The 22,684-nt window shown below is 41.0% G+C and overlaps 1 protein-coding gene across 1 annotated transcript in view; it reads right to left on the reverse strand.

The window, feature by feature from the left end:
• FNDC1 (fibronectin type III domain containing 1) overlaps window positions 1-22,684 on the reverse strand; it is a 96,090-nt gene that overhangs the window by 19,858 nt on the left and 53,548 nt on the right. The window contains exons 6-14 of the mRNA XM_082215173.1: window positions 22,258-22,446; window positions 17,984-21,043; window positions 16,877-16,995; window positions 16,669-16,780; window positions 15,649-16,005; window positions 11,070-11,135; window positions 8,338-8,484; window positions 5,023-5,253; window positions 3,769-3,877 (exon numbers count right to left, since the gene is read on the reverse strand). Coding sequence (XP_082071299.1) covers window positions 3,769-3,877; window positions 5,023-5,253; window positions 8,338-8,484; window positions 11,070-11,135; window positions 15,649-16,005; window positions 16,669-16,780; window positions 16,877-16,995; window positions 17,984-21,043; window positions 22,258-22,446 — 4,390 coding nt within the window. The remainder of the gene's footprint in view (window positions 1-3,768; window positions 3,878-5,022; window positions 5,254-8,337; window positions 8,485-11,069; window positions 11,136-15,648; window positions 16,006-16,668; window positions 16,781-16,876; window positions 16,996-17,983; window positions 21,044-22,257; window positions 22,447-22,684) is intronic.

Genomic DNA, 22,684 nt, shown 5'->3' on the forward strand with positions numbered 1-22,684 from the left:
TTAAGTAATTTGGATGGAAGGGAGAGACACACAGAGTGGTGGCAGGTCTCATAGCATCCAGTTCCACCGTGACAACCATTTCACACATGCACCATTTCATACACTCCTGTAATCAAAAGTTTTGCACATTTCCATGTGTGACGATAGACATGTGCACTATTTTACCCCAGGGGTCCTTATAGGAAAATGGGAATTCATCCTGATTTGCTTGCGCCCCAAGGACTCTTCTGGTGCAGACAGAGGCTGGACAAAAAAACCACCAGAATCAATGTAGATATTGTGGCTTAGAGCTGTGGGTTAATTTAAGCAGCCAATGAAATGCTGAATGATTTACGGTCATATTTGGCAAATCGCATTCTATTTGTATACACTTTCCAATTCCAACAACTGGAAATGAATTATTTTCCGGGAAAGTCAGAGAAGACACCATCACAAATCTTCCCTTCAAAGCTTTCTGTCATAGACCAGAATGCTGGAAAGGCAAGGCAATGTTGTGTTTGAATGTGAACACGCAAGTGGTAATATAATTAATTCTCCTATGAAAATACATCACCACACAACTGTGTAAAACAAGTGCTTAATTTAACTGCAACTGCTTGAATTTATTCCAAACAGCAATGTTCTACCATGGCTCCCTCCACAGTCAAGATGTTAAAAACATCACTCAGCTTAATTACTGTTTCTAAAAACATATTTTAAAAAGTGATTTCATAGCACCAGAGAGAAACTAGGAACTGGGCACAAAAGGAGCCCTTAATTTTAGTTGGTGAGAGTTGAATCCGGTACTAAACATACTACAGTGGTACCTCGGGTTAACAACTGAATTCGTTCTGGAGGTCCGTTCTTAACCTGAAACTGTTCTTATACTGAAGCACCACTTTAGTTAATGGGGCCTCTTGCTGCCACTGTGCTGTCACTGCATGATTTCCGTTCTCATCCTGAAGCAAAGTTCTTATCCTGAGGCAATATTTCTGGGTTAGCGGAGTCTGTAAGCTGAAGCGTCTTTAACCTGAAGCGTATGTAACCCGAGGTACCACTGTGAAATCATGCTGATTTATATAGTTGGATATATGGCCTTGATTTCTTTTCTTAAAAAAAGATTTCTGCATTGCAGGGGGGTTGGACTAGATGACCCTTTGGTCCCTTCCAACTTTATGATTCTTTGCTTCTATCTCACCTTGCTATCAAATGGTAGTCAAGGTAGTTTAGGTAAAAAAGATCTAACAGCATAAACCTATACATGTCTACTCAGAAGTTCACTTCCATTAAGTTTATTCCCTGGTGAGCTTAATATAGGAGTTCAACTGATATTCCATTCAGACATAACATTCCCAATATTTCAAACCAAATACAAATATGAAACAGAAAATAATCAAAACCCACCTCAAACAGAAACCACCAGAATAAATGGCATAATTAAAGAACTATCCACAGTTAAGTCCCACCCAAAGCTCAACTAAATAAAACAGCTTTCACTTGGTGCCTAAAATATATTAAATTTGGTGCCCAGTAAATATATATGGGGAAGGTGCTCCATAGCCTGGATGCTGTTACAGAAACAGCTGCCAATATGGCAGTTACCCTGTTAAATTCCAAGTAAGTGCTCATCCCTTCCCTATCATCAACTGGAAGACTGAATGATGTAGTTGTCTTGCTCACAATACAGGATCACGCCTATGTTTCAGAGGAGAGGAACCTCCAGCCCAAGAGCATAACTATGCCCCCTACATCTCCCCATGATGTGATATATGTTCCCAGGTGTGGAGCAGGTAAATATATGGCTCAGCCAAAAGCGATGTGCAGGCACCTGCAGAGTCCTGTGCAAATGGCTTTGCAAGACTTGCAGAATTGTTCAGTTCCTCAGATATAAGGTCTTGCAAACAGATTAGGATTTACAAATGCAGGACAATAATAAGCATTTAAATCTTACATTAAAGCAATGGAAATCCATGCATCTACCTATTGTTGTTGTATTCCTTTTAGCATATATTTCACTAAATCATCAGCATTTGAATGCATTGAAATATATCTATCCTAGTTTTCTTAGCTTTACTTTCACCTAAACGATAGCTTGGAAATCCACTTTGGAGAGGTATACATATGCCCAATCCTAAATGCTTGTTATTCAGAGCTACAACTGGCCCTGGTAACTTGCTTTCCCCAAATCAGAGTCCCCTCACAATATGGACATAATCATGAACACATGGTTTTAGTCAAGCTCCATCTTCCAGTTCGTGTTTGCCCAATTACAGAAATATTGCCAGTGGTCGAGGAGCTATTTTTATGATATGTATTTATTTCAGCCTGTGGGGTTCAGAGAAAACACAAATGATATTGGCTGGTGGTGCACACGTTTCTGTGCCAAAGAAAAATAATCATCCCACCCCTATGTATTCCTATACCCATGCTTCTCTATTAAAAGCCACTTGGTTCATAAGGAACAGCTTGACATCAGTAATCTCTGACTGAAGCGATGATACACTCACTTTAATGGAGACTTTAATAAACCCAGTGTACTATCATATAAAGCCCCATTTCCCTATATTGGGTGTCACTGCTTTTGTTTGAACAGATTAATGAAGCGGGAGTTGCTCTGCCAAGATCTTTGCTTGTATCTCCTCCCAGTATGGGTGTGTTATTGCTATAATTCAGAAGTGCCAAAAGGAGGACAATTCCAATACAATTTCAAGACTGAACACAATAATTCTGCCCCAGCTATACTGAGAGACTGATAAAAAACCCCAAATGATTTGGGTAGTTGAGTTACCAATTAAACTCAGTAGCAGCCACCAGATACTTCAAAGGTTTTTTAAAATCATTTTAACCACCTAAAGGATTCAAAAAAATGGACCTCTCAAGGAAAGGCATACTGTAAGATAGGTATTACAATAGGCAAGGTCCTTCTTCTCAAATGACAACAGCACCCGAAGCAGGACTGCCTCTGATGATCTTAGCATCTAGGGAAATGTATATGGAGAAATTGGTTATGGCGGCTAGAAAAAGCCACACACACACACACAATTGACAGCAAGGCAGCTGAAAGCCTCTCCAGCTTTGTAGCATTAGTAGGCCTCTCATCTGCCAGTTTTCTTTCTTCCTCCTACCCAACCTGTAAGTCTGGGAAAGTATGGAAAAATAGCAGCCGAGAGGCCTTCCATAACTTTTCTGCTTTCAGCAATGAAGGTTTTTGAGCATGCTTGGACACTCCACACTCAACAGGAACTGTGGAAATCATAGAATCCACCCCACCTCCCGGTAAATGAATTAGAAGGAATTTAAAATATGTTTCCAGAGTTCTCATTTGAAGAAATTCTGCAACGGTTTGTGAGCAGCCTTCAGCTTTAGCATAGACTGCTTCCCCTCCACCCCACATGCATATATCTCTAACAATTTGGTACATTATGAAAGGAAAGGGGAGGAGGGGAACTGGCAGATGAGAGAGTTGGTGCTGAGCCATTACAGGCCAAGGTGAAATTTGAGGGTGACAAGGATGGTTTTTCAATGGCTTGGTGACTTCTGAACTCTATTTTCATGAAATTATTTTCCATTCCTAACACTAACATACCGTATTTTTCCATCTATAAGGCACCCCCATGTATAACAAGCCCCCTATTTGGGGGGACTCCAATTTAAGAAAATGGGGGGGGGGAGATACTATCCGTGTATAAGTGAAAAACATAGTCTTATACACGGAAAAGTACGGTACGTACCTATTTTATCATTAGGCCACAAACAATTTCAAACTACATTCCGAAAACATATCAGTACCTTGTATTCGGCTTCAGGTTTTCAATGGGCAAATTAGTGCTTCCTGCAGTCTTGGTTGACCACTTGTTCCTGATGAAGTCGTCGTAAGATGCACTGTAAACTAAATATCCTGCCAAGGAAAGGGGAGAATATGTCCATCATCCATTTGAACACTTATTTACTCCCCTACCTGCCCTTTGTCTCCATCCCCAAGGGGCAAAAAGATCCTGTTAGGGGAGACAGTTCCTCTGAAGCCAAGAAAGGCCCATCAAGACTTTCCTTCTTTTTTCAACTACGGTATTTGAAAAATATCACTCAGCCAAAATTTTATTTGAAAAGAACTTTCAGTTACAGAATTGGGTCAGGGAGGTGAAAAAGGTGTGAAAAGAAAGGAGAGGGCGTTTTTTTAGCCTCTCCTTTAACTTCTGGCAGTTTCTTTCTCTTTCTTTCTTTCTTTCTTTCTTTCTTTCTTTCTTTCTTTTTTTCAACTCTTTGTAGGAGAGGAGTGATGTCAGCACAGGAAAATTCACACCCCATCCTAACTTCTTTCAACAGTACACTCTTTGACACTTCTTCTACTTCTGCACTGAAGCAGAAAGCTAAGCCTACTGGCAACTCCCAAACAGACACACCTTCACACAGGTTATCAGAATTACCTTGTAGGCGCTCCACCTGTCCATGTCCAGCAGCAACCTTCACAGCTTACAATACGCTCTTTATTCACTTCATTGGGATTAGTTGTTTACATTCCACATTGCATTTGTGATATGTTATTTTCTCTTCGGCTGGCTTTGAGCCAATGCAGCTGGTAGTCTTTTCTTGAGCTTTCACAAAGCTGGAAATCACCAACCCACTAACCTAATCTTAAACTAGATCAATCTATTTTCAGAGACATTGGCATGTGGTCATTAATATGTTAGCAAGTTTTAAAACACCAAATAATATAACGTTGGTGTTTTGTAGTTTGCGATTTCTTTTTGCAGCCACTGGATAAATCCAAAACTGAAACAGAACATTGGTTGCTGTTTCATTCAACTGTAGTATTAACGGCTAGAAACATGTTTGATTCCAAATACTTCTTCAAACCCGCACTGTGCTGAGCTCCCTGTACCTTGCACCTGATCAGAAACCAGAAGTGGTGCTCAGAGTTGCCTCATCTACCACTACTTCCTTTTACACTGGGCAAAATGACTTTGCTCTGGGTAGGCAGTGCAAGACAAAACAACCATCAGTTCCCAGTCCAATATTAATGGCCAAGAAATGGAATAACTGTACCTGTGACCAGATCCCCCTGAGTAGGCTTAGCCCAGTCGACAATCACAAAGGAATGGCAGCCTTCCACCGCTACTATGGTGATATTGTGAGGGGCATTCTGAGGACGCATCTCTATGCCTTTTAGGTCCCTGGGTATGAGCTCAGCCAGGCTCTCCACTTGGAAGTGCTCTAGTGCCTCTGTCAAAGAGCAAGGAGCTGCTGGGTCTTTGTTTAGATAAGTCACATAAGGAGCTGGAAGAGACAGAGAAAGAGAATATTCACTCCAAAAGTCTGTGCAGACAGATGGATTATTAAAAAAAAGAATTCCTGACGTTCAAAAGAATTTTTTCCAGTGTATTGAAACTGCAAACCAGATAAAGTATACATTTGTTTTTTAAACACTGTAAATTAGACATTCATTTCCTGGATTTAGAATTTGTGTATTTTCCTACCATTTGCTAAAATTTTCAAGGATACAGAGTGATGCCATCTGGAAAGCTCCTAGAGCGGTATGAGAAGGCACATAAACCTAGTGCTGAGGAAACCACCAGCATGGCAAATATTCATTGTGACTAAGCCATATTCTGATGGCAATAGATGGAGAGCAACAAGCAACTGGTGCATATTAGGGTTTGTTTCTGACACTCAGCAGCAATGCGGGATGTTGCACTAATGCTTTATACTAAGGATCAGCCACTGGTGGCCCCTGGGATATTTCTGGCCACTTTAGGGACTCTATCTGCTCCCCCGGCAGTTGCCAACCTAGAAGCAAGAGGCTGTATGAAATGAGCGTGATCATTTGGGGAGTATTCTTTGGGGAATAGTAGTAGGGGTGAGACTCTGCACCTTCTAAAGTGGCCTGCTAACTTAGAGGATAAGCTATCTGTTCCTGTATCATTTGGCTCAGCCAAGTGACCTCTGTAGAGTGCACTGACTTCGCTCTGCCTCAGCTTCGTCCGCATTCAGTAACACCACTGCACTTACTGATTGGTTGGGATCATTTCAAGGAAAGGAGGACATAAAATGGCACTGAAAATGCAGTAGTCAGGGGAAACAGTGGTAGCAAACAGACATTAGCCACACTAAAAAGAAAGAAAAAGAGAGAGAAAAGGAATACAAATTGGTATGGAGGAGAACCATATTGGCCCCCCTCAAAGCCTATTAATGTCTCCCCCCCCAAAAAAAAGCCACACATGTGTGAATGAACATTTGGCATACAATCTATAAATTGTATTTCTATTTTATAACAACATGATGCTCACTCCAACGTTGCTCAGGAATTAATAGGCACATTTATTCCCTCAAAGGTCATCTTCAAGTTGAAAGATGTTTTACTGTAGTCACTGGAAATGTTTATTCAGCGACAGTTTACAGATTTTGCTAGATGGGTAATTTTTTCCTCTTTCTCCCCTTAAATGCCTTGAAATGTTTATATAAGAGCAATGTTCTTAGTTTATCTTGTTAGATTTCATGCCCTCCAGGGAGCTATTTTCCAGAATGTGTCATGTATTTATCTTTAGACACTCCAAGGGCTCTCTATTCCCAAATGACTGAAAACCCTGTCCAGGAGAGGAGAGGGAGGCCAGTCAACTGCTCAAAAGGGATTAGCTGAACAGCTAGTCAAAGTCTTGATTGGTATAAAACCATTTTATGACTCTCTCTCTCTCTCTCTCTCTCTCTCTATATATATATATATATATATATATACTAATTAGGTCACTAACTCTGCCAAGTGACATCTAAGGACTCTGGGGTGGACATTTTACATCATTGTCCCTGCAGAGCCCTCATCAATCACCACTGTTGGGAAGAATCAGGGGCTGCAGAATGTCTGTCATCAGTTTGAGGAGAAGCAACACTTCAAAGCCTATCCATAACATTTCTGTGAACATTTCCATTTCTGTGAACAGCACACTAGAAGCAAGCCTCGCTGCTGCTCAATTCAGTTGTGAATTGCCAAAATTTACAATAGAAACAGATTGATAGCCCAAAGCAGAATGCCCAGTTGGGCCTTCAAGGACACAGAGGCCTCCATTGGCTATTTCCGAAGTGAGTGAGGAGGAAAGGAGACAAAGTGCATACTTTGCAAGCACCTGCCCATAAAAAAGCACATTGAGCTTTGTGTAAAATGCTTCTTTTTGTTTTTACAATCAAGCGGTATACAAATTTTATGAAATAAAAATAAAGCAATGCCTTCTCACAATTGAGAACTCTGAGGAATCTGTAACTGTTACCCCTGTTGGGAAATTTTATTGTCACCCCAATGTTTACTTCCTTCTTTGTTTCTTCAGCTACTTTTCTTTTTGTACAATGGGACTTTTAACCCAGAGGTAAGATTTGTCCTGACCACTGTTGCAAAATCTTAAGATTTCTCTCTCCTCCCCCACCTTAAAAAAGGCTTTTCCTTATAGGCCTAAACTAGAAAGTCAAAGGAGTGCTTTATTCCACATTATGTAGCAAACTTTAATGAAACAAATACACATCATTTCAAACAACAGGGGATCAGATGTTTGCAATTACACCAAGATGCAGAGTGTCTTAATATCTTAATATTTCTGACTCTATGTTTGTTCTCTCTCTCTCTTATGAGTATGGTTTGCTTTCTGTTAAGAAAATCTAATGAAACTCAGTTCATTACTTTCTAGCTTCTCCCTTCCAGGAAGGTTGACTTTGGAGCAGAAGTGTAGCAATAAAACCTATTTAAGTCCAGATGAAGCTGAATCAGTTTCAAAAGAGGGAAAATGACTTGCCTTGTGAAGTGCAAATGTAGGACTGAGAATCATTTATACCTTTCTTTCTGCATAGACCATCTCTTTTCCTATAAGTCAATAGTTTCTGCATTTGCATCTGGCGTGATTATTGATTTTAGGAAAATATTTCCCAATCAGAATGTGGGAACATGCACACACTCACTATTTCTAACTTAAGTGTCCCTATTTGGACCATTCTTCTGCATTATGTGTTTCCTTCTTCTTAAAGACAGCATTTCTTCAGCTGATTTCTCTTCCAAGTAGTGTTAGAATTTGGCATACTGACCAAATGATCAAGGGGTGAGAACAATACCCTTATAAAGAAAGGTTAATCGTCATCAAAATCTTTTACCATGTGTCAGTCTGCTTGTGAACATAATGTGTCTTTTCCCCCTCAACGGTTCTTTAACTGAGGGTTTGTTTATCTTTTGAGAAGGGGGACTGCTTCCATAATTTAGCCACTAGATCCTAAGCAATAAATAACTCATAGCCACTTCCCTCCTAAAACACATTGCTTAGTGACAACATACAGGATACAGTAGTAACATGATAACACGTGATTCTTTGAATCGTACTGATTGCTTACCAGTGAAACGCCTCTTTCCAGCAGCGTCATATTCTAACAGAGGATCCGAGCCCACCACACTGAACTCGGGCAATGCTTCTGTGGTGGTGGTCGTGGCAGTGGTTGTGGTGGTTGTGGGCGCCAAAGTGGTTTCAAAAAGCTCATAATCTAGATAAGAAAGAGGATGAGGAGCATCAAAGGAACATCCTTATGAAAATTCCTCAGTGAATTTTTCCCAACATACATGTTTGTATTATGGGATCATTTTTGCAAAGCATTTCCCCTAATATAATGCATGTTAATCTTTTCTACACTAATATGTGGACTTTTACGCACACTTGGCTGGAGAACTGCGCTGCCAAATTTGGAGAAGAGCCAACTGTGAAGGCTAGCTGTGTTTCAGTTCGCATATTGTTTCCGAAAGTGCAAATCAGGTAAGTTCTCGTGTAACAGGCGCTCACCGCTTTCCTGGTGGGTGTCAATTGCAGACCCTCGCTCTCCGCGTCCTTCCCAGAAGCTGGAAGGCACATGGTCACTGGCTGGTGGAGATTTCCCTCCACTGCCCCCGTGCCAGCACAGTTATGGGGGTGTGACTTCCTGTACAGTAAGCCAGGTTCAAACGGGCCAATCAGGACCCAGGTTGTGAGGGAATTCCTTGCTGGCCAGCCAGCTACTGCCCACTGCCATGCCAAGCCAGATAGTAACACATAAAAGGTTAGCCGTGCATGGCTTCTGCAGCGCAGTGTTTGCCTGAGTCTAGTTATGTAGTTATCGGCGATGGGAGGATGGCACTGTGACTGGTTCCGCAAATGTAAACTGAATCAAGTTTCTGCTTCCTCCCTACCCTGGTCCCCTCTCTATTTTCCTTTAGATGCCAAACAAAGGCTGTCCTGCGTACCTGGGCTTTTGGCATTTCCTTTCTCGTTCTGCCCAAGTTGTGTCTGCTTAGGTTTGGCAGCTGGGCAGCTGGGACTGTTTTAATTTGTGGTGACTTGCTTTATTGGCAACATTACTTTCCTGCTGCTTTGTTTTGCATCTCTTCATCCACTTTTTCCTTTGAGCTCGTTTGAATGGCTTGTCTTAAGCACTTGTTGTTAGTTACTTCAAATGTTGTTCGTGGGGAGGAAGGCGGTGTACATATGTTGCAATGAAATAAATAAAATTGGGTCATGCCCAAGGATACTATTCTGAAACAGGGTGACCATGTGCCCTACTTTACGGAGGGCTGTCCTCTATTTGAAGACATCCTCTGCATGAGGCCTGCCCGGTTGAAGGGAGAAAAGGAGCCTTGAAGTTGCCCATCCACATTTAGCATGTGGACAATACACTGAGCAAGTATACATGGCCATAGTCTTGTGGTGAGATGTACTGTACTTTTATTCATATTATAGTACTTCTAAATGTTAGTATATGCACACTTTACGCGAATGTGTGTCTTTTTTTCACACTTCCTTTGGGTGATGCATGCCCTCTATTTGGCAATATTTAACTGAATACCTACTACAAAAACTCTGAAAGAACTAGGATTTGGTAAATAAGGCTAAACTGAGAAACAGATAAATCATAAGATCAGGTTTTTTATTTAAAAAACAACAACAACCTGGATCTTTCCCCCTTATGCAGAAAGAAGATGTAGGTCAAATGTTGACAGCAATTCTTGTAAATCGCTTCAGGACTGTCTGTTGTGGGTAGCAATTCAGAAATTCAGTGAATTAGCTAGCTAATTAAACTACCCACCTGCTACCCCCAAGCCTAAGACTTACTTTCTTGCAGTCTGTCCCCCGCCTCCCTTTCCTCTTTGGCCAAGTTCTAATATATGAAGTGAGCTGGGTCGAAAGAAAAGCACTTGTAGACAAGGTTACAGAAGAGTGAAGCCATGGATGCAGATGGACTTCAGTAACCCTCAGTCATGCATTCCTTTGGCTGCTGGAATAAGCCCAGTCCTTTCCACATCAGAGCAGATCCTTGTTTCAACATGAAAGCCATCAATCAATTTCAGGTTTGTTTGTTTTTAAATAAAAGCTCCTCATTACACAAGGGGACCTGCCACCATCACTTCTGATGGTGCTCACCGAGGCAAGACAATTTGAACATATTCCTCCAATCCTGGCCCAATTGCACTGGCTGCCAATTAGTTTCTGAGACCAATTCAAAGTGCTGGTTTTGACCTATAAAACCTTAAATGGCTCAGGACCTCAGGACCTCTAGGACCACCTTTCTCCATATGAACCTATCCAGACCCTGAGATCATCATCATGTGCCTCCTCCATGAGAGGTCTGGAGAGTGGCAACATGAAAACGGGCCTTTTCTGCAGTAGCTCCCCATTCGTTGGATGCTTTCCCCAGGAAGGTTTGGCTGGTGTCTTCATTATACACCTTTAGGCGCCAGGCAAAACATTCCTCTCTGATTGACATCCATCCAATACACTTTAAAATGTGTCGTGGGAGGGGGAATTATTGGTTTGTTTTTATTCTTTTTTATTACGTATTTTGTGCTTTTTATCTGGTATTTTTATGTTGTGAGATCTACTGATGAAGGCCGGTGGTATAATAATAATAATAAATAAAAATAAATAAATAAATAAATAAATAAATAAAAGGTTGTTGTTCTGAGAGCCTGAGAGTACTAAAAACAGAACAGCAAGCTACACTTTCTTGTTCAGATGTATTTAGACCTGAGTGTTGGCTCTATGCTATCAGATCACAGTGCAGAAAGGAAAGGGATTCAAAGCACGTCAGAAAAGGACTTTTACCTCCATCATATATCACATATGACTCTGTAGTTCCCGCCACATCTGCATCAAGCCCTGAGAATGTATCTATGGAAAGAAGAAGACATCGGAATGATGAAGCAGGTCCCCCTTTGCCCTAGAGATTTCCTAACAACAGTGCACCAGGGCAAAGCTTTATTTTTTCTATACAAATGGATGACAGATAATCACTTGTATGGGAGCTAGTAAAGATGCTATGCTCATGAGCTACTTGCTCCTATCTGCATAGTTCTATTCTAGTATATTCTGTCCCTTGGTTATGTTAGAAAGTGACAGAATGTTGGGCACTGGGGCTTTTACATATAGATTATTGTTAAATGGATGCCTTCCTTTAAAACTTTAATTACAGATACTATTCTGTAAGAAGCGCAACTGTGCAAACAATTAGATTCAAACCTATGACTATAACAGCCTAGTAATATTTGCCATATTTTTCTATCAAGTGCTATCAGAATACATTTTATAGTTATCCTTAAACAAGTTAATATTTTTTGATGTCAACCAGATTCCCAAATATTTCACTTTTTTAAAAAGCCTATTTATGGCAACTCTTCATAAAACAGACTCTAATCCACTGCTTAAAAAATGTTAATATTAATCTGATTCATGGGAAAGCAAATGGTTAATGCCTGGCTGATCAAGTTCAATTTTCAGTAGCAAACAAGCAGATGTAAATGATATCTGAGCAATAGCATTGTTTTTGAAGCATAACCAGTATTTTATTTCCTGGTTCTGCCCTTACATTTTATATATTTCAAAAGCAGTTTAATTAATGTAACTGTTGTTTCCATGTCAAAGCAAACCCTGGGGAGCAGGGAGTAACAGAAAAATGGTTCATTCTTCTACAAAAGTGTTGCCAGCATTTCTGCTTACGAACATATTAACCACATCATTTTCACTTGAAGCTTGTCCCCTGACGGTACATCCAACCACTCACTTACCCCCCCCCCAACAAGCTTACAGAAAGTCTATTGGGCATCAATCCAGTGAATTCTGAATGCACTGAACAAAGCTAATTGAGAAAAACACTAGCTTTACCAAGCATCTTTAAAAGAAAAAAGAAAAATTAACACAGCCAGCAAATTACTGAAACTCAGATATGCAGGAAATATGAAAAGACTGGTCCTTTAATACTTTCATGCTTATTACTGTTCTTCAAGTTTATAGGCCTATATTTTCCAGTAATGTGATAGCAGCAGTTATAAAAGTGGCTTTTAATGGCTTTGTTGACTAAAGTTCCTCAAAGAAGTTGAGCCGTCTGGAGTTTCAGTGCCACATAAGCTTGGGCTCCTCATGTATTCTCTGACTATAAAATAGAATCATATCTGGTAAAGTCATCTTTATAAATCCTGAGCAGGAAATTGGACCAAAGGGTTAGTAGAACCCACAGCAGCATTTTTCACACCACATTTTCTTAGCCTGTTTGGAAACATGTCAATATATCGGATTCCTGAAAAATGACAGTGTATTCTATTGAGTATGCTGCTTTGTTTTTCCATCTTGAGAGAACATTCTGGAACTTTCTTAGCAGGCTAATTTTTACTGCATTTGGTAGCAATATACATAATGTAAGACTGCATCTTCAGATGTGGTTCTTGAGTAATGGTCTTTTTTGCAATGCTCTTTCCATTATTGCTTTTGTCAACCCGCCAGCCTAAGTTCAGCAGAGCTCGTACATTTATCCTTCATGGAAATGTTCATAACACTCCAGGTGCCTTGCTACACTGCTCAGGTGTTTCAGTGTGTAAGAAGCAAAAATAGCTCAGGCAGCATTCTGTTTTTCCACACTTCCATCTGAATTACAGGAAGAAGAGCCCTTGAAATCTTGGACTTCTCAACAGGGACAGCTGTTTATCTTGCAGAGCATCAGTCCCTCAATAGATTTGCTTTACTCCATAAATGATATTGTGTGGTTAGCAATGCTAGGGCCAGGCCAGCTGGAGAAGTGGTAGCTGAAAAGAATACACACAGAGAGAGAAATCAAATTCCAAAATATTACTTAGGCAGATATCACCCTAAGCACGTACATATCCAAAGCAAGAAGTCTTTGCATGCTTATTCATTAATTTTGGTTTGAGGAGCAGCTCTGATCACATGTGTGCACTTACACAAACATTGTGTTCCACAGAGCAGACTCTAACAATGCAATATATGTGGAAAGCCCCTCACTGATATTGGAGCTCCATATATGCCTCAGAGCTCCCATGGGGCTTGAGATCAGGGACACAAACAAGAGAGAAAAAATAATGACATAGACTTGGATAACATTTAGCTGCGAGTCCTGTATGACCTGGTCCCTGTTTTCTGTCTTGCTCATTCCCACCTGGCCTGAGAAAATGTGGCTCTGACTGACTCCAGCTACAAAGGCAGTGGCTGCGGCTACTGATTTAAATTTTGTTTAAGTTTTGGTTTTAGTTTATTTATATGCCATCTTTCCACAGTGAACTGTGCCAAAAGCAGCTCTCAACACACACCAATATACATCAGAATACATAACATGGAAAAAAAATCCAATTCCAACAAACTAAAATAAGACAAAATCAACAATTCAATTTTATAATAATATTGCAATGTACAGAGAAAATCACAAAGGTATTTACTATAACTTGGTTTAGTTCAGATACAATATGTACAAGGGCTCATGCAAAGCATTACATTTGAAATACTAAAGGTATCCCTTGGTGCCGGACAGCTGGCTGTTATTTAGGTCCTGGAGAAGAGGAATTGCTTGTTAAACCACTGTGGGAATTGTAGCCCTCTGAGTGGAATAGGGGATCTCCTAACAACTCTCAGCATCCTTTAGGAACTACAGTTCCCACGATTCTTTGAGGGGGGAAGCCATTACTGTTTAAAGTGGTACGATACTGCTTTAAATATATAGTGCAGATAGCCCCTAACAGGCAAAAGAACAAAAGAACGTGCCTGGGCTCGTTTGGGAGGAAAGGTGGGGTAGAAAATTAATAAATATTTTTCCTGCACACCAAGAGGCAGGATCTTCTCACCAGGCTAGGTGGTTCACAGCTGGCTCCCTCATCTCTCCTCCAGAGAGCCCGGCCAATAGTGCTAATGAACAATAGTAATTTCATTCAGATCTATTTATTTTTAAAACACCCTCAAACAGAGATTACTCACCTAGTAGAAATTTGAAGAGAAGGGGAGGATCATTCCCTTCTTGTTTTTCTTGCTGAGATTCTGCTTCCTCTTTCAGGTTCATGGTCAGTCATTTTCTTCTAACCTCTTATTTGTTACCCCAAGTGCTCCATCCTCATCCCGTTCTTGTTCCTTGATACTAAATCCATTTAGTGGCCATTTTTATAAGTAATTCCTTAAGAGTCTTTTATTATCCAGCTAAATGCAGGAAGCCATTTCATGATGTGGTGTTCCATGGTGAGGGCTTTGAAATCCGAATGGGTATAATACGGATGGTGACAAGATAATACACATTCAGTGTCCTGACTGCCTTGATATTTATGGAATGGTTAACCTACGATAGTGCATCTTTACAATCATTTATTTGATTCATTGGCCATTTCCCTTGAAGTCTCAAAGTGACTTGCAAAAATAAAATTTCAGTGCATAGTACAAAAACAGTCAAAACTAGATTAGCAACACTAAAAATGATAAAGTGACCACTTGGTAAATCAGTCATCTGTACAGACTTGCCAAATCTTACCACACTTCTCCCCACTCCCCTCAGCAAGAAATGGGATTCACCAAACTTCTTAACATCTGGTAAGTAGTGACATGCACTCCATGGTAGCTCCATGATGGTAGTGGCAGGGATACAATATAAAGCAGAGGATGCTAACCTCAATATCAGGCCTGGGGAATCCATGGCCCTCCAAATGCTGTTGGATTCCAACAACCATCAGCTTCCACCAGCATTGGTCAGGGATAATGGGAGCTGTAGTCCAAAAACATCTTACAACCATAGGCTCCCCTTCCCTGTTCTATATGATAAACGCATCATTTAGGTCAAGTCTTTACCCTAATGCGGTGGTTCCCAGCCTTTTTTCTTGGCCACGCCCCACCTAGGCACCTCTAAAATCCTGATGCCCATGACATATAAGTCTTATTATTCAAAAAGTGAACTCCTGTTCACGTGGAGGAAGCTTCAAAGGCCATTCACTGTTAAAAACTCATTCTCAAATTGCCCCCCTTAAAAATCAAATTGCCCCCCTGTGGAGCGTGTGCCCCATGTTGGGAACCACAGCCCTAATGTCTTATCAACAAAGCAGCCGGCAGGTTTGTGTGCTATTTTGGCATACCCACCCAATACTCATTAGGAATGAGATTTAGTTTTACACAACTAAAGACCAGGAGGTGCTTCTCCTCCTGGTTTTAAAGGATGGCATGCAATATTCTTCCATCTCTGCTAACTCAAGCAACATGATGATTCATCACAACAGAAAACGGGAGGAAATGGTTTGTTGCTTCATCCATGGCCAGTGTTCATATAAGGTACCTGTCACCCGAATCTTACCTGTCTGCACTGCGACTGGAACTATTTAAATAGAAATACCACATACATATACACATAAACTAGCATAAAAGTCAGTACCTTCGGAATTGCATTCAGGCAGACCGTCAAATCCTAACACAATATTCCCCTCTTCATCATACTCTGCGTAAGTCCCAGGCGGGCAGGTAGGCTGTGGTTTCTCAGTTGGTGGCTCAGTAGTTGTTGGTTCAGGAGTGGTAGGTTCAGGAGTGGTAGTAGTAGTGGCAGTAGTTGTCCTCACGGTGGTTGTGGTGGTGGAAGGAGTGGTTGTTTTCTTAACCATTTCAAGGCCTATCAGCGGCTTCCCTCCAAGGCTGATGATTGGTTTATCTTGTGCATTTGCTACAGGTTTGCTAAATCTCCCATGCCCAAACAGCGGCAAACCATCTGGGCTTACTACAGGAGCTCCTTTGGAATCTAAAAGAACAAAAGAAGGCAAAAAATTACCTCAGATACTGTTAATACCATGAAGTTTTGCTTCGTGGCCTTTGAGGGACTACTGGGGCAGAGGCAGAGGGATTGTTAGGAAGAATAGGTACATACTTCTGTTGCAACAAAGCTAGCAAGATATAGGGGCTGCCCTGCAACTTAAGAAGAGACACGCTGAATCAGGCCAAAGGCCCATTTAGTCCAACATCTTGTTCTCACATGGGCAAACCATATTCTCATGGGAAGTCCATAAGCATGACCTGAATGCTGCAGCACTCTCCTCACCTGCAGTTCCCAGCAAATGATATTCATAGGCATGCTGCATTGGTATCTAGAGAATACCAAACGCACACACAATTTCCCATCTTTTTCATAGCTTTGTATTGTATAGATCGCTATGCCAATGGGCTCTCTTCTGCTCATCAGATAGAAAAAGTATCAAGTAACTCAATAGAACAGGGATGGGGAAGATGCTGCCTTTCAAATGTTGTTGAACTCCCAGCAGTCCTGGCCAGCATAGTCAATGGTCACGGATAATGAGGGGGTTTGAAGTCCAGTGACACCTGCAGAGCCACAGGTCTCACCTCCTGTGTTACAAGAACCCATACTCTGAACAACCCACATTCCGCCCGTGTTCATTTTGCTGCTTACCAACAATAGTCCGGCCATCTCCTCCTAATTTCACTCTGAGAGGTTTCCCCTGGGAATCTTGGAGGTACCTTCCTTCAACATTCAGCACCAGCCCTCGGTCAAGATCTACAATCTAAAAGCAATGTGTAGATTGAAAGGCTCTCCAACGTGAAATAATATAACGTTAAATCTTAAAAGTATTTTGTATTTTCAAATAAGGTCACCCTACCCACTTTATTCCTTGTGGACCATTTATTATTTTCTGTCCATTTCGCTTTCCATTAGTACCAGGGACTACTTTATTATTTTGATCTGGTTTTGTAGTTAGATTGGGCCTGCCACCATTTCCTGAAATATATACAACACAAAGCATGCATTATCCATTACTTTGTCCATACTCTGTCCATTCAGTAAAATTATAGTTCCAAATATTTATAATAACACAATATATATTTATTTAATAAAATTGGTATGCTATAAAACTATAAAAACTATAAAACTATAAAACCCCAAAGCTGTTTAATAAAACATATGTTAACATATAAATGTATTTCATATACATACTTGTACAATATATTCATTTATGAAATAATGCAGGTATTCCATTGGGATGCAGGTTTAAAAATCAACTTGCAGTGATTCTAACAGTTAGCATACATACACTGATTAAACTATACAAGCCCAATTATATTCAGTGGGAATAAACTGGATATATGTCCAACACACTGGTACAGATTTGTGATTTTTATGGTCTGACATTAGGGACCACTACGATTTTACTATGGGCTTCTTTACACATTATATTTAGGCATGGGATATTCTTATGTCATAGTAGATTTCACCTGCGGATGTTTTTTGTCTGTTTTTCATCAAAATTCTACATACTAGCTAGATATACAGGATTTGTGTGACCAATAATAAATCAATTTAAGGAATAAAATTCAGTTGACCTATCAGGTCATACCCTGAATAAAACTATGAAAGTCTCTGAATACTCACCCACTAGTGATCAGGTCTACCTAATATTAGGTTTGAATTGAATAATCTTCTGCAGAAATAGTGAATTAGGACACACTAGGGAGACATTCTGAGAGAAATGGCCAGCTGGGAGCAGTGAGATTTGGGGATGGGCCAAAATGAGGCAAGGAATTAAAGAGCCCCTTAGCGAAGTAGGTGAACTGATAGATAGTTTCAGAACAAAACAATTTCCACTGATGAGATCTCAAAGCACAACGTTTGGGAGCATCTTATAATAACACATATTCTCCATAAAAGGATTAGGATGGGAGGAACACCCAGTTAACAAGCATTAATACAAGCATCACCAATGCATTACCTTGCCTGTTAGGAAGCCTAAGCTGCTGTCGTTGAGAAGGGTTGGATAACCTTGAGTTTTGTGTTCGTTGATTGGAGGACACTGAGGTTGAAGAATGTGTTGGAGAAGCAGAGTGACTGGGATGAAGCTGAGAAGATCCAGAAGTAGAACCAGAGGAACGTGGTGAAGCCAAGTTCACTTTAGGCAATGTATTCAATTTGTTAGAAGACTGGGAAGACCTGGAAGTTAAAACAGTAGATCTACTCAATGCAGTGTTCGATGTTTTAGAAGTGGGCTGTTCCTGTTCCTCCTCCTCATCTTGTTTGTACACTTCCTCCTCAGCAAATTTTGCTTTGGGGGACAATGCAGGGCTTGGTGATTTACTTTTATCACCAGCAACATTGTTATTTAGGCTTTGACTGCCCCCAGAAACTGAAGAAGATGGCCACTTTGCTGCTGGAGATGTTGGATTTTCCTCCATTTCTGACTGGTCATAATCCTCATAATCATCATCACTGTTTATCAACTGATGTGTTTTAGAGGATGACATTTTGGGAGAAAGTTCAACTTTTGTTGGGGCTGGCTGCAGGAGTCCATATTTTTTGTCTGTTTGAGATCCTGTCCTAGTAGGGACTCTGGAGCCAGATGGATAACGGGGCACTGAAGGATGAGTTTGTCTCAGAGAAGTTGAGGATGATTTTGAAAATAAAGAAGTTTCTCTGCTGTAGTGATGGTCTTTGTCTAGGTCTCTGTTAGAGGTAGATGCTGGCTGAACAGATTTGGATTGATGAGGAGATGCAGGCAATTTATAGGCATCAGATGTATCTTCACTAGATGCAATAATCTTTGACCCAGTATGTTTTCCTGGTGACAGACCTAAATCTCTGGAGGAGGTTAAAGACTCTCGCTGAGTTGAAGATCTTTGCCCAGATTTACTGATCTGAGACTCAAATTGCTTTGAAAGAGAGCTGGTTCTTCCCTGAGATATTCTCCTAGATGGAGAGACTTCTTTGGCAGGTATTGAATAAGAACCCTTCTGTTCCTCTTTATCACTTGCCTCTTTATAATAGTTTGCCTCCAAACTGTCACCATCTCTGTCTTCTAGTTTTTCATTACTCTGGTGGGATGATAGTGTAAGGTGGCTCCTTGAATGTTGCGACTGATCCGTTGATGCTTTTGAGGAATAGCTGGTTTCTGGATGAAGAGTTTTACGGGATAAAGCATGTGACCTTCCCATCAATGGTTTTTTAGACAAAGGTGAGGCTTGCTTCGACTTAGGAGGTGTATCTTTGCTCTCAAGATGGTCAGGTTGATATTTAGACGCTGGAGGCTGTAAAGGAACTGACTTTTCCATAGATGTCCTTAATAAAGAATCAGAAGATGGAGATGAGCCTCTGGACCTTGAACTATGGCCATTTGTTAACTGAGAAGAAACACCGGAATGATGGTTTGTTCTGCTTAATGAAGGGGATTGGCTAGACACTGAAGACACAGCATCAGAGTGTTGAAGTGAAGAATCTATATCTGTAGCTTCTCGTTCTTTGCTATAGTTTTCTTGTATAACTCTGTGATGAGTCTTAGGTTCAGCCAGAGAACTCCTCCTTTTGGTATAGTCCACTGAAGAAGATTGTTTAGAAAAGGATGGTGAATAAGCATTAGGAAGAGTTGAAGGCAGAGGACTTTCATCTTCATCCTCCAGTTCTTTGTCTTTATTGGAATTGGACCTATGATTACTGCCTGATGCCAAACGTAAACTGGACTGAGGTTGAACCTTTGAGGACTGTGTAGTAGAGGGGCTTTTCGGGGGTGGAGTCCTGGTACCATATATATTACTGCCTTTGTTGGCAAATCTGTTGGCAGTAAGGGCTGATCTATATTTGAACAAATTAAAGCGTTCAGATGCAGACAAACTTGAAGAGGACCTAGAACTGAATCTAGAAGATGGCCTTCTTCTGTTCTCTTCATCTTCTCCTTCATCATTTTCACCAGTATTAACATCAGAACCTTCTTTTCCCTCAGCCTTACGTTTAGCAGATGAGCTATGTGAGTGAGGTAAAGTATGAGTAGCAGCAGCAGCAACCGCAGAAACTCTCGGATCTCGTGGCACATGGCGGTTAGAGTGCAGGAGAGGCCTCGTTTGCACAGATGCAGATGAACTGCCCTGAGGAGAAGAGAGCCTAGAACCTGGTCTTTGCTCTCTTTTTTCGGTTTCTTTGCTTTTATCAGCATCGAAAGCATCACTGGTATCAGGGGGAACTAGTTTATAAGAGGGATGGTGTGAATGACTTTGAGAATTTGAGGCTGCAGATGATACAGAAGGAAGGAATGGTTTTGTGGGATGATTCTGAACCACCTTCCGAGATCCAGATGGCTGCTGATTTGAATGTGAAACTGAATGCTTAACTTCTGGAGGTTTAGGTTTTTCCTCTGAACTGTCAACTTGATCATTACTTTCATTATCAACCGGCGGATTATCCAGCGTGACTTCATGGGAAGAAGGTAGTTTAGAGCTGCTCTGTCTTAGATTTTTTGTTTCAATTTTGGGATAGTTAGGAATGGAAGATAATGAAGGCTGTGGTGAGAGGGAGGTTGGTGATGACCGATGCTTATCAGTGCTTGCCTGCCCTGTTCTTACAGGTGTGCGTGACCTATGAGGTGTTTTACCTGAGGAAATGACAGAGTGTGGAGGTTTAACTGGGGAGTGTGACTTCACACTGCTCTTAACATCCTGATTTTGTGGCTGCACTCTTGCAGCTTCTTTGGAGGGATTGTGGTCAGCAGTGTCTTCTCTGGAGAGAGAATCAGTTTCTAGCTCTGCTCCCTTTCTAGAAGACACCTGAGACTTGGTAGGGACTCTGCTCCCAGCTAGGAGTTTATTCTTTAAGTCAGAAGCAGAACTTTTTGAATCTCTGCCACCAAGAAAAGTAGATGAATGACCCAAAGTTTGCTTAGAGGAAGAGGACGATGATGAGGCAGAAGAGGTGTGAACAGAGGAAGAAGGTGCAGAATTCTTAGATACTTTCGGTTCCAAATCTGCTTCAATATTTGTTTGTTGATCAATACTTGATTCGCCTATATTGGCTACAACAGAAGAGAGGGGCAGGGGGAAGGAAGGAGATTAAATAGAAATCTATAAAAGTAACCAACTGTTATTAAAAGAAAATGAAAATAGCTTGCCTAATGAAACATTCTGCCAGCAACCCCAAACCATGTTTTAAATTATGGTGATTCAAAGCCCTGTCCTAAATCTACAGTTCTCGTTCACATAGCCATGGAATAAACACAGTAATGAATATTTATAAATAGTAAAAATGGACAATTTGAAATGTTATGAGGTTGCATTTTAAGACAAAAATTTAGTTTGAAATGTGAGGGCCTAAGACTTGTAAGCTTTTTCATTTGTTTTGCTTCTTGCAGGAATCAGTTGTGAAATGTCAAAAATTAAATGCCACTGCAGATCAAATCTATCCGTCTCTGAGACAAACAGAGCAATTCAAACCAGGAAGCAGTGAGGTTCTCAATCAACCACCACATCCCAAGCCCTGCAATCTCATGCCAGCCAGGGTGCAAGGACTGTGTCTCGGTGCCTGGAGAGACACTGCCAGGCAATACACAATAATGAGTGAGATGGACCTTTGTCTTGGTAAACGGCCATTTCAAACATTCAACAGGATTGGGAAGCGCATATATATATATGGAATACTTTAAAATTGTTGTGCCAGTAGCAGTCCAGTACCCTCACAGAATCTGCAGGGCTTTAGACTTTAGATACAGTAAAAGAAACAATAGTGGTAGCTTCCTACCTAGCTGGCCAAAGCTAGGGCCCCCATGGGTGGAGCCACCCCACCTTCCAATTTGGCAACAGGCCAATGCAGAGGTGACTATGCAGCATCCTAACCAGCCAACAACACAGGATTGCACTCTAAAGGCAACTGTAGAATTCTGACGAGAATGTTCGTTTCTACACTGAAATCTAATATACCGTATTTTTTGCACCATAACACTCACTTTTTTCCTCCTAAAAAGTAAGGGGAAATGTCTGTGCGTGTTATGGAGGGAATGCCTACGGGTAGCATGCCTATGGATTTTCCTCCTCTAAAAACTACGTGCGTGTTATGGTCAGGTGCGTGTTATAGAGCGAAAAATACGGTACTTTAGCCAACTTGTAGAATGTTTACATGGCCCACCCACTCCAAAGTCACCACTCCAGAGCGATCCAATGGCTTTTAATGGAACATAGGGCAAAATAGCAAAGAGGAAACTGGCTGGTTGAACTGTGACAACATCATACTTACTTGCTGGCATCGCAACACTGAAGGCTTTAGACTGAGGCCCTTGGCCCCTCCTGTTTGCGGCGCGAATTTTGAAAATATAGCGCTCCCCAGGCTGCAGATCTTCCACTAGGGCGGATGTCGTATCTCCCGGGTAGGAAATGGACTTTGCTCCAAAGGGCTTGAGAGCGGGGGCGTATGAGAGAATGTATTCTGAAATGATTTGGCAGACGGTTGGAAGGAGGAAACTGAAAACAATCCTGTTTCCAGCGGACAGACTGTATGGGTAGGATGAATTAGAACGTGCATTACTAAAATTAATACACTGGCAATGCACGTCAAGTCAACAGCTGGGGCATCAAAGACATCATATACATAGTAAGTTGAGCAAACATTCCGTCAGCCTTTTTCGTTGCAAATGTCCAAATATATTTAACTAAATACCCAACTC

Source organism: Podarcis vaucheri (assembly GCF_965113315.1).
Source record: "Podarcis vaucheri genome assembly, chromosome: 3".
Taxonomy (NCBI): Eukaryota; Metazoa; Chordata; class Lepidosauria; order Squamata; family Lacertidae; genus Podarcis; species Podarcis vaucheri.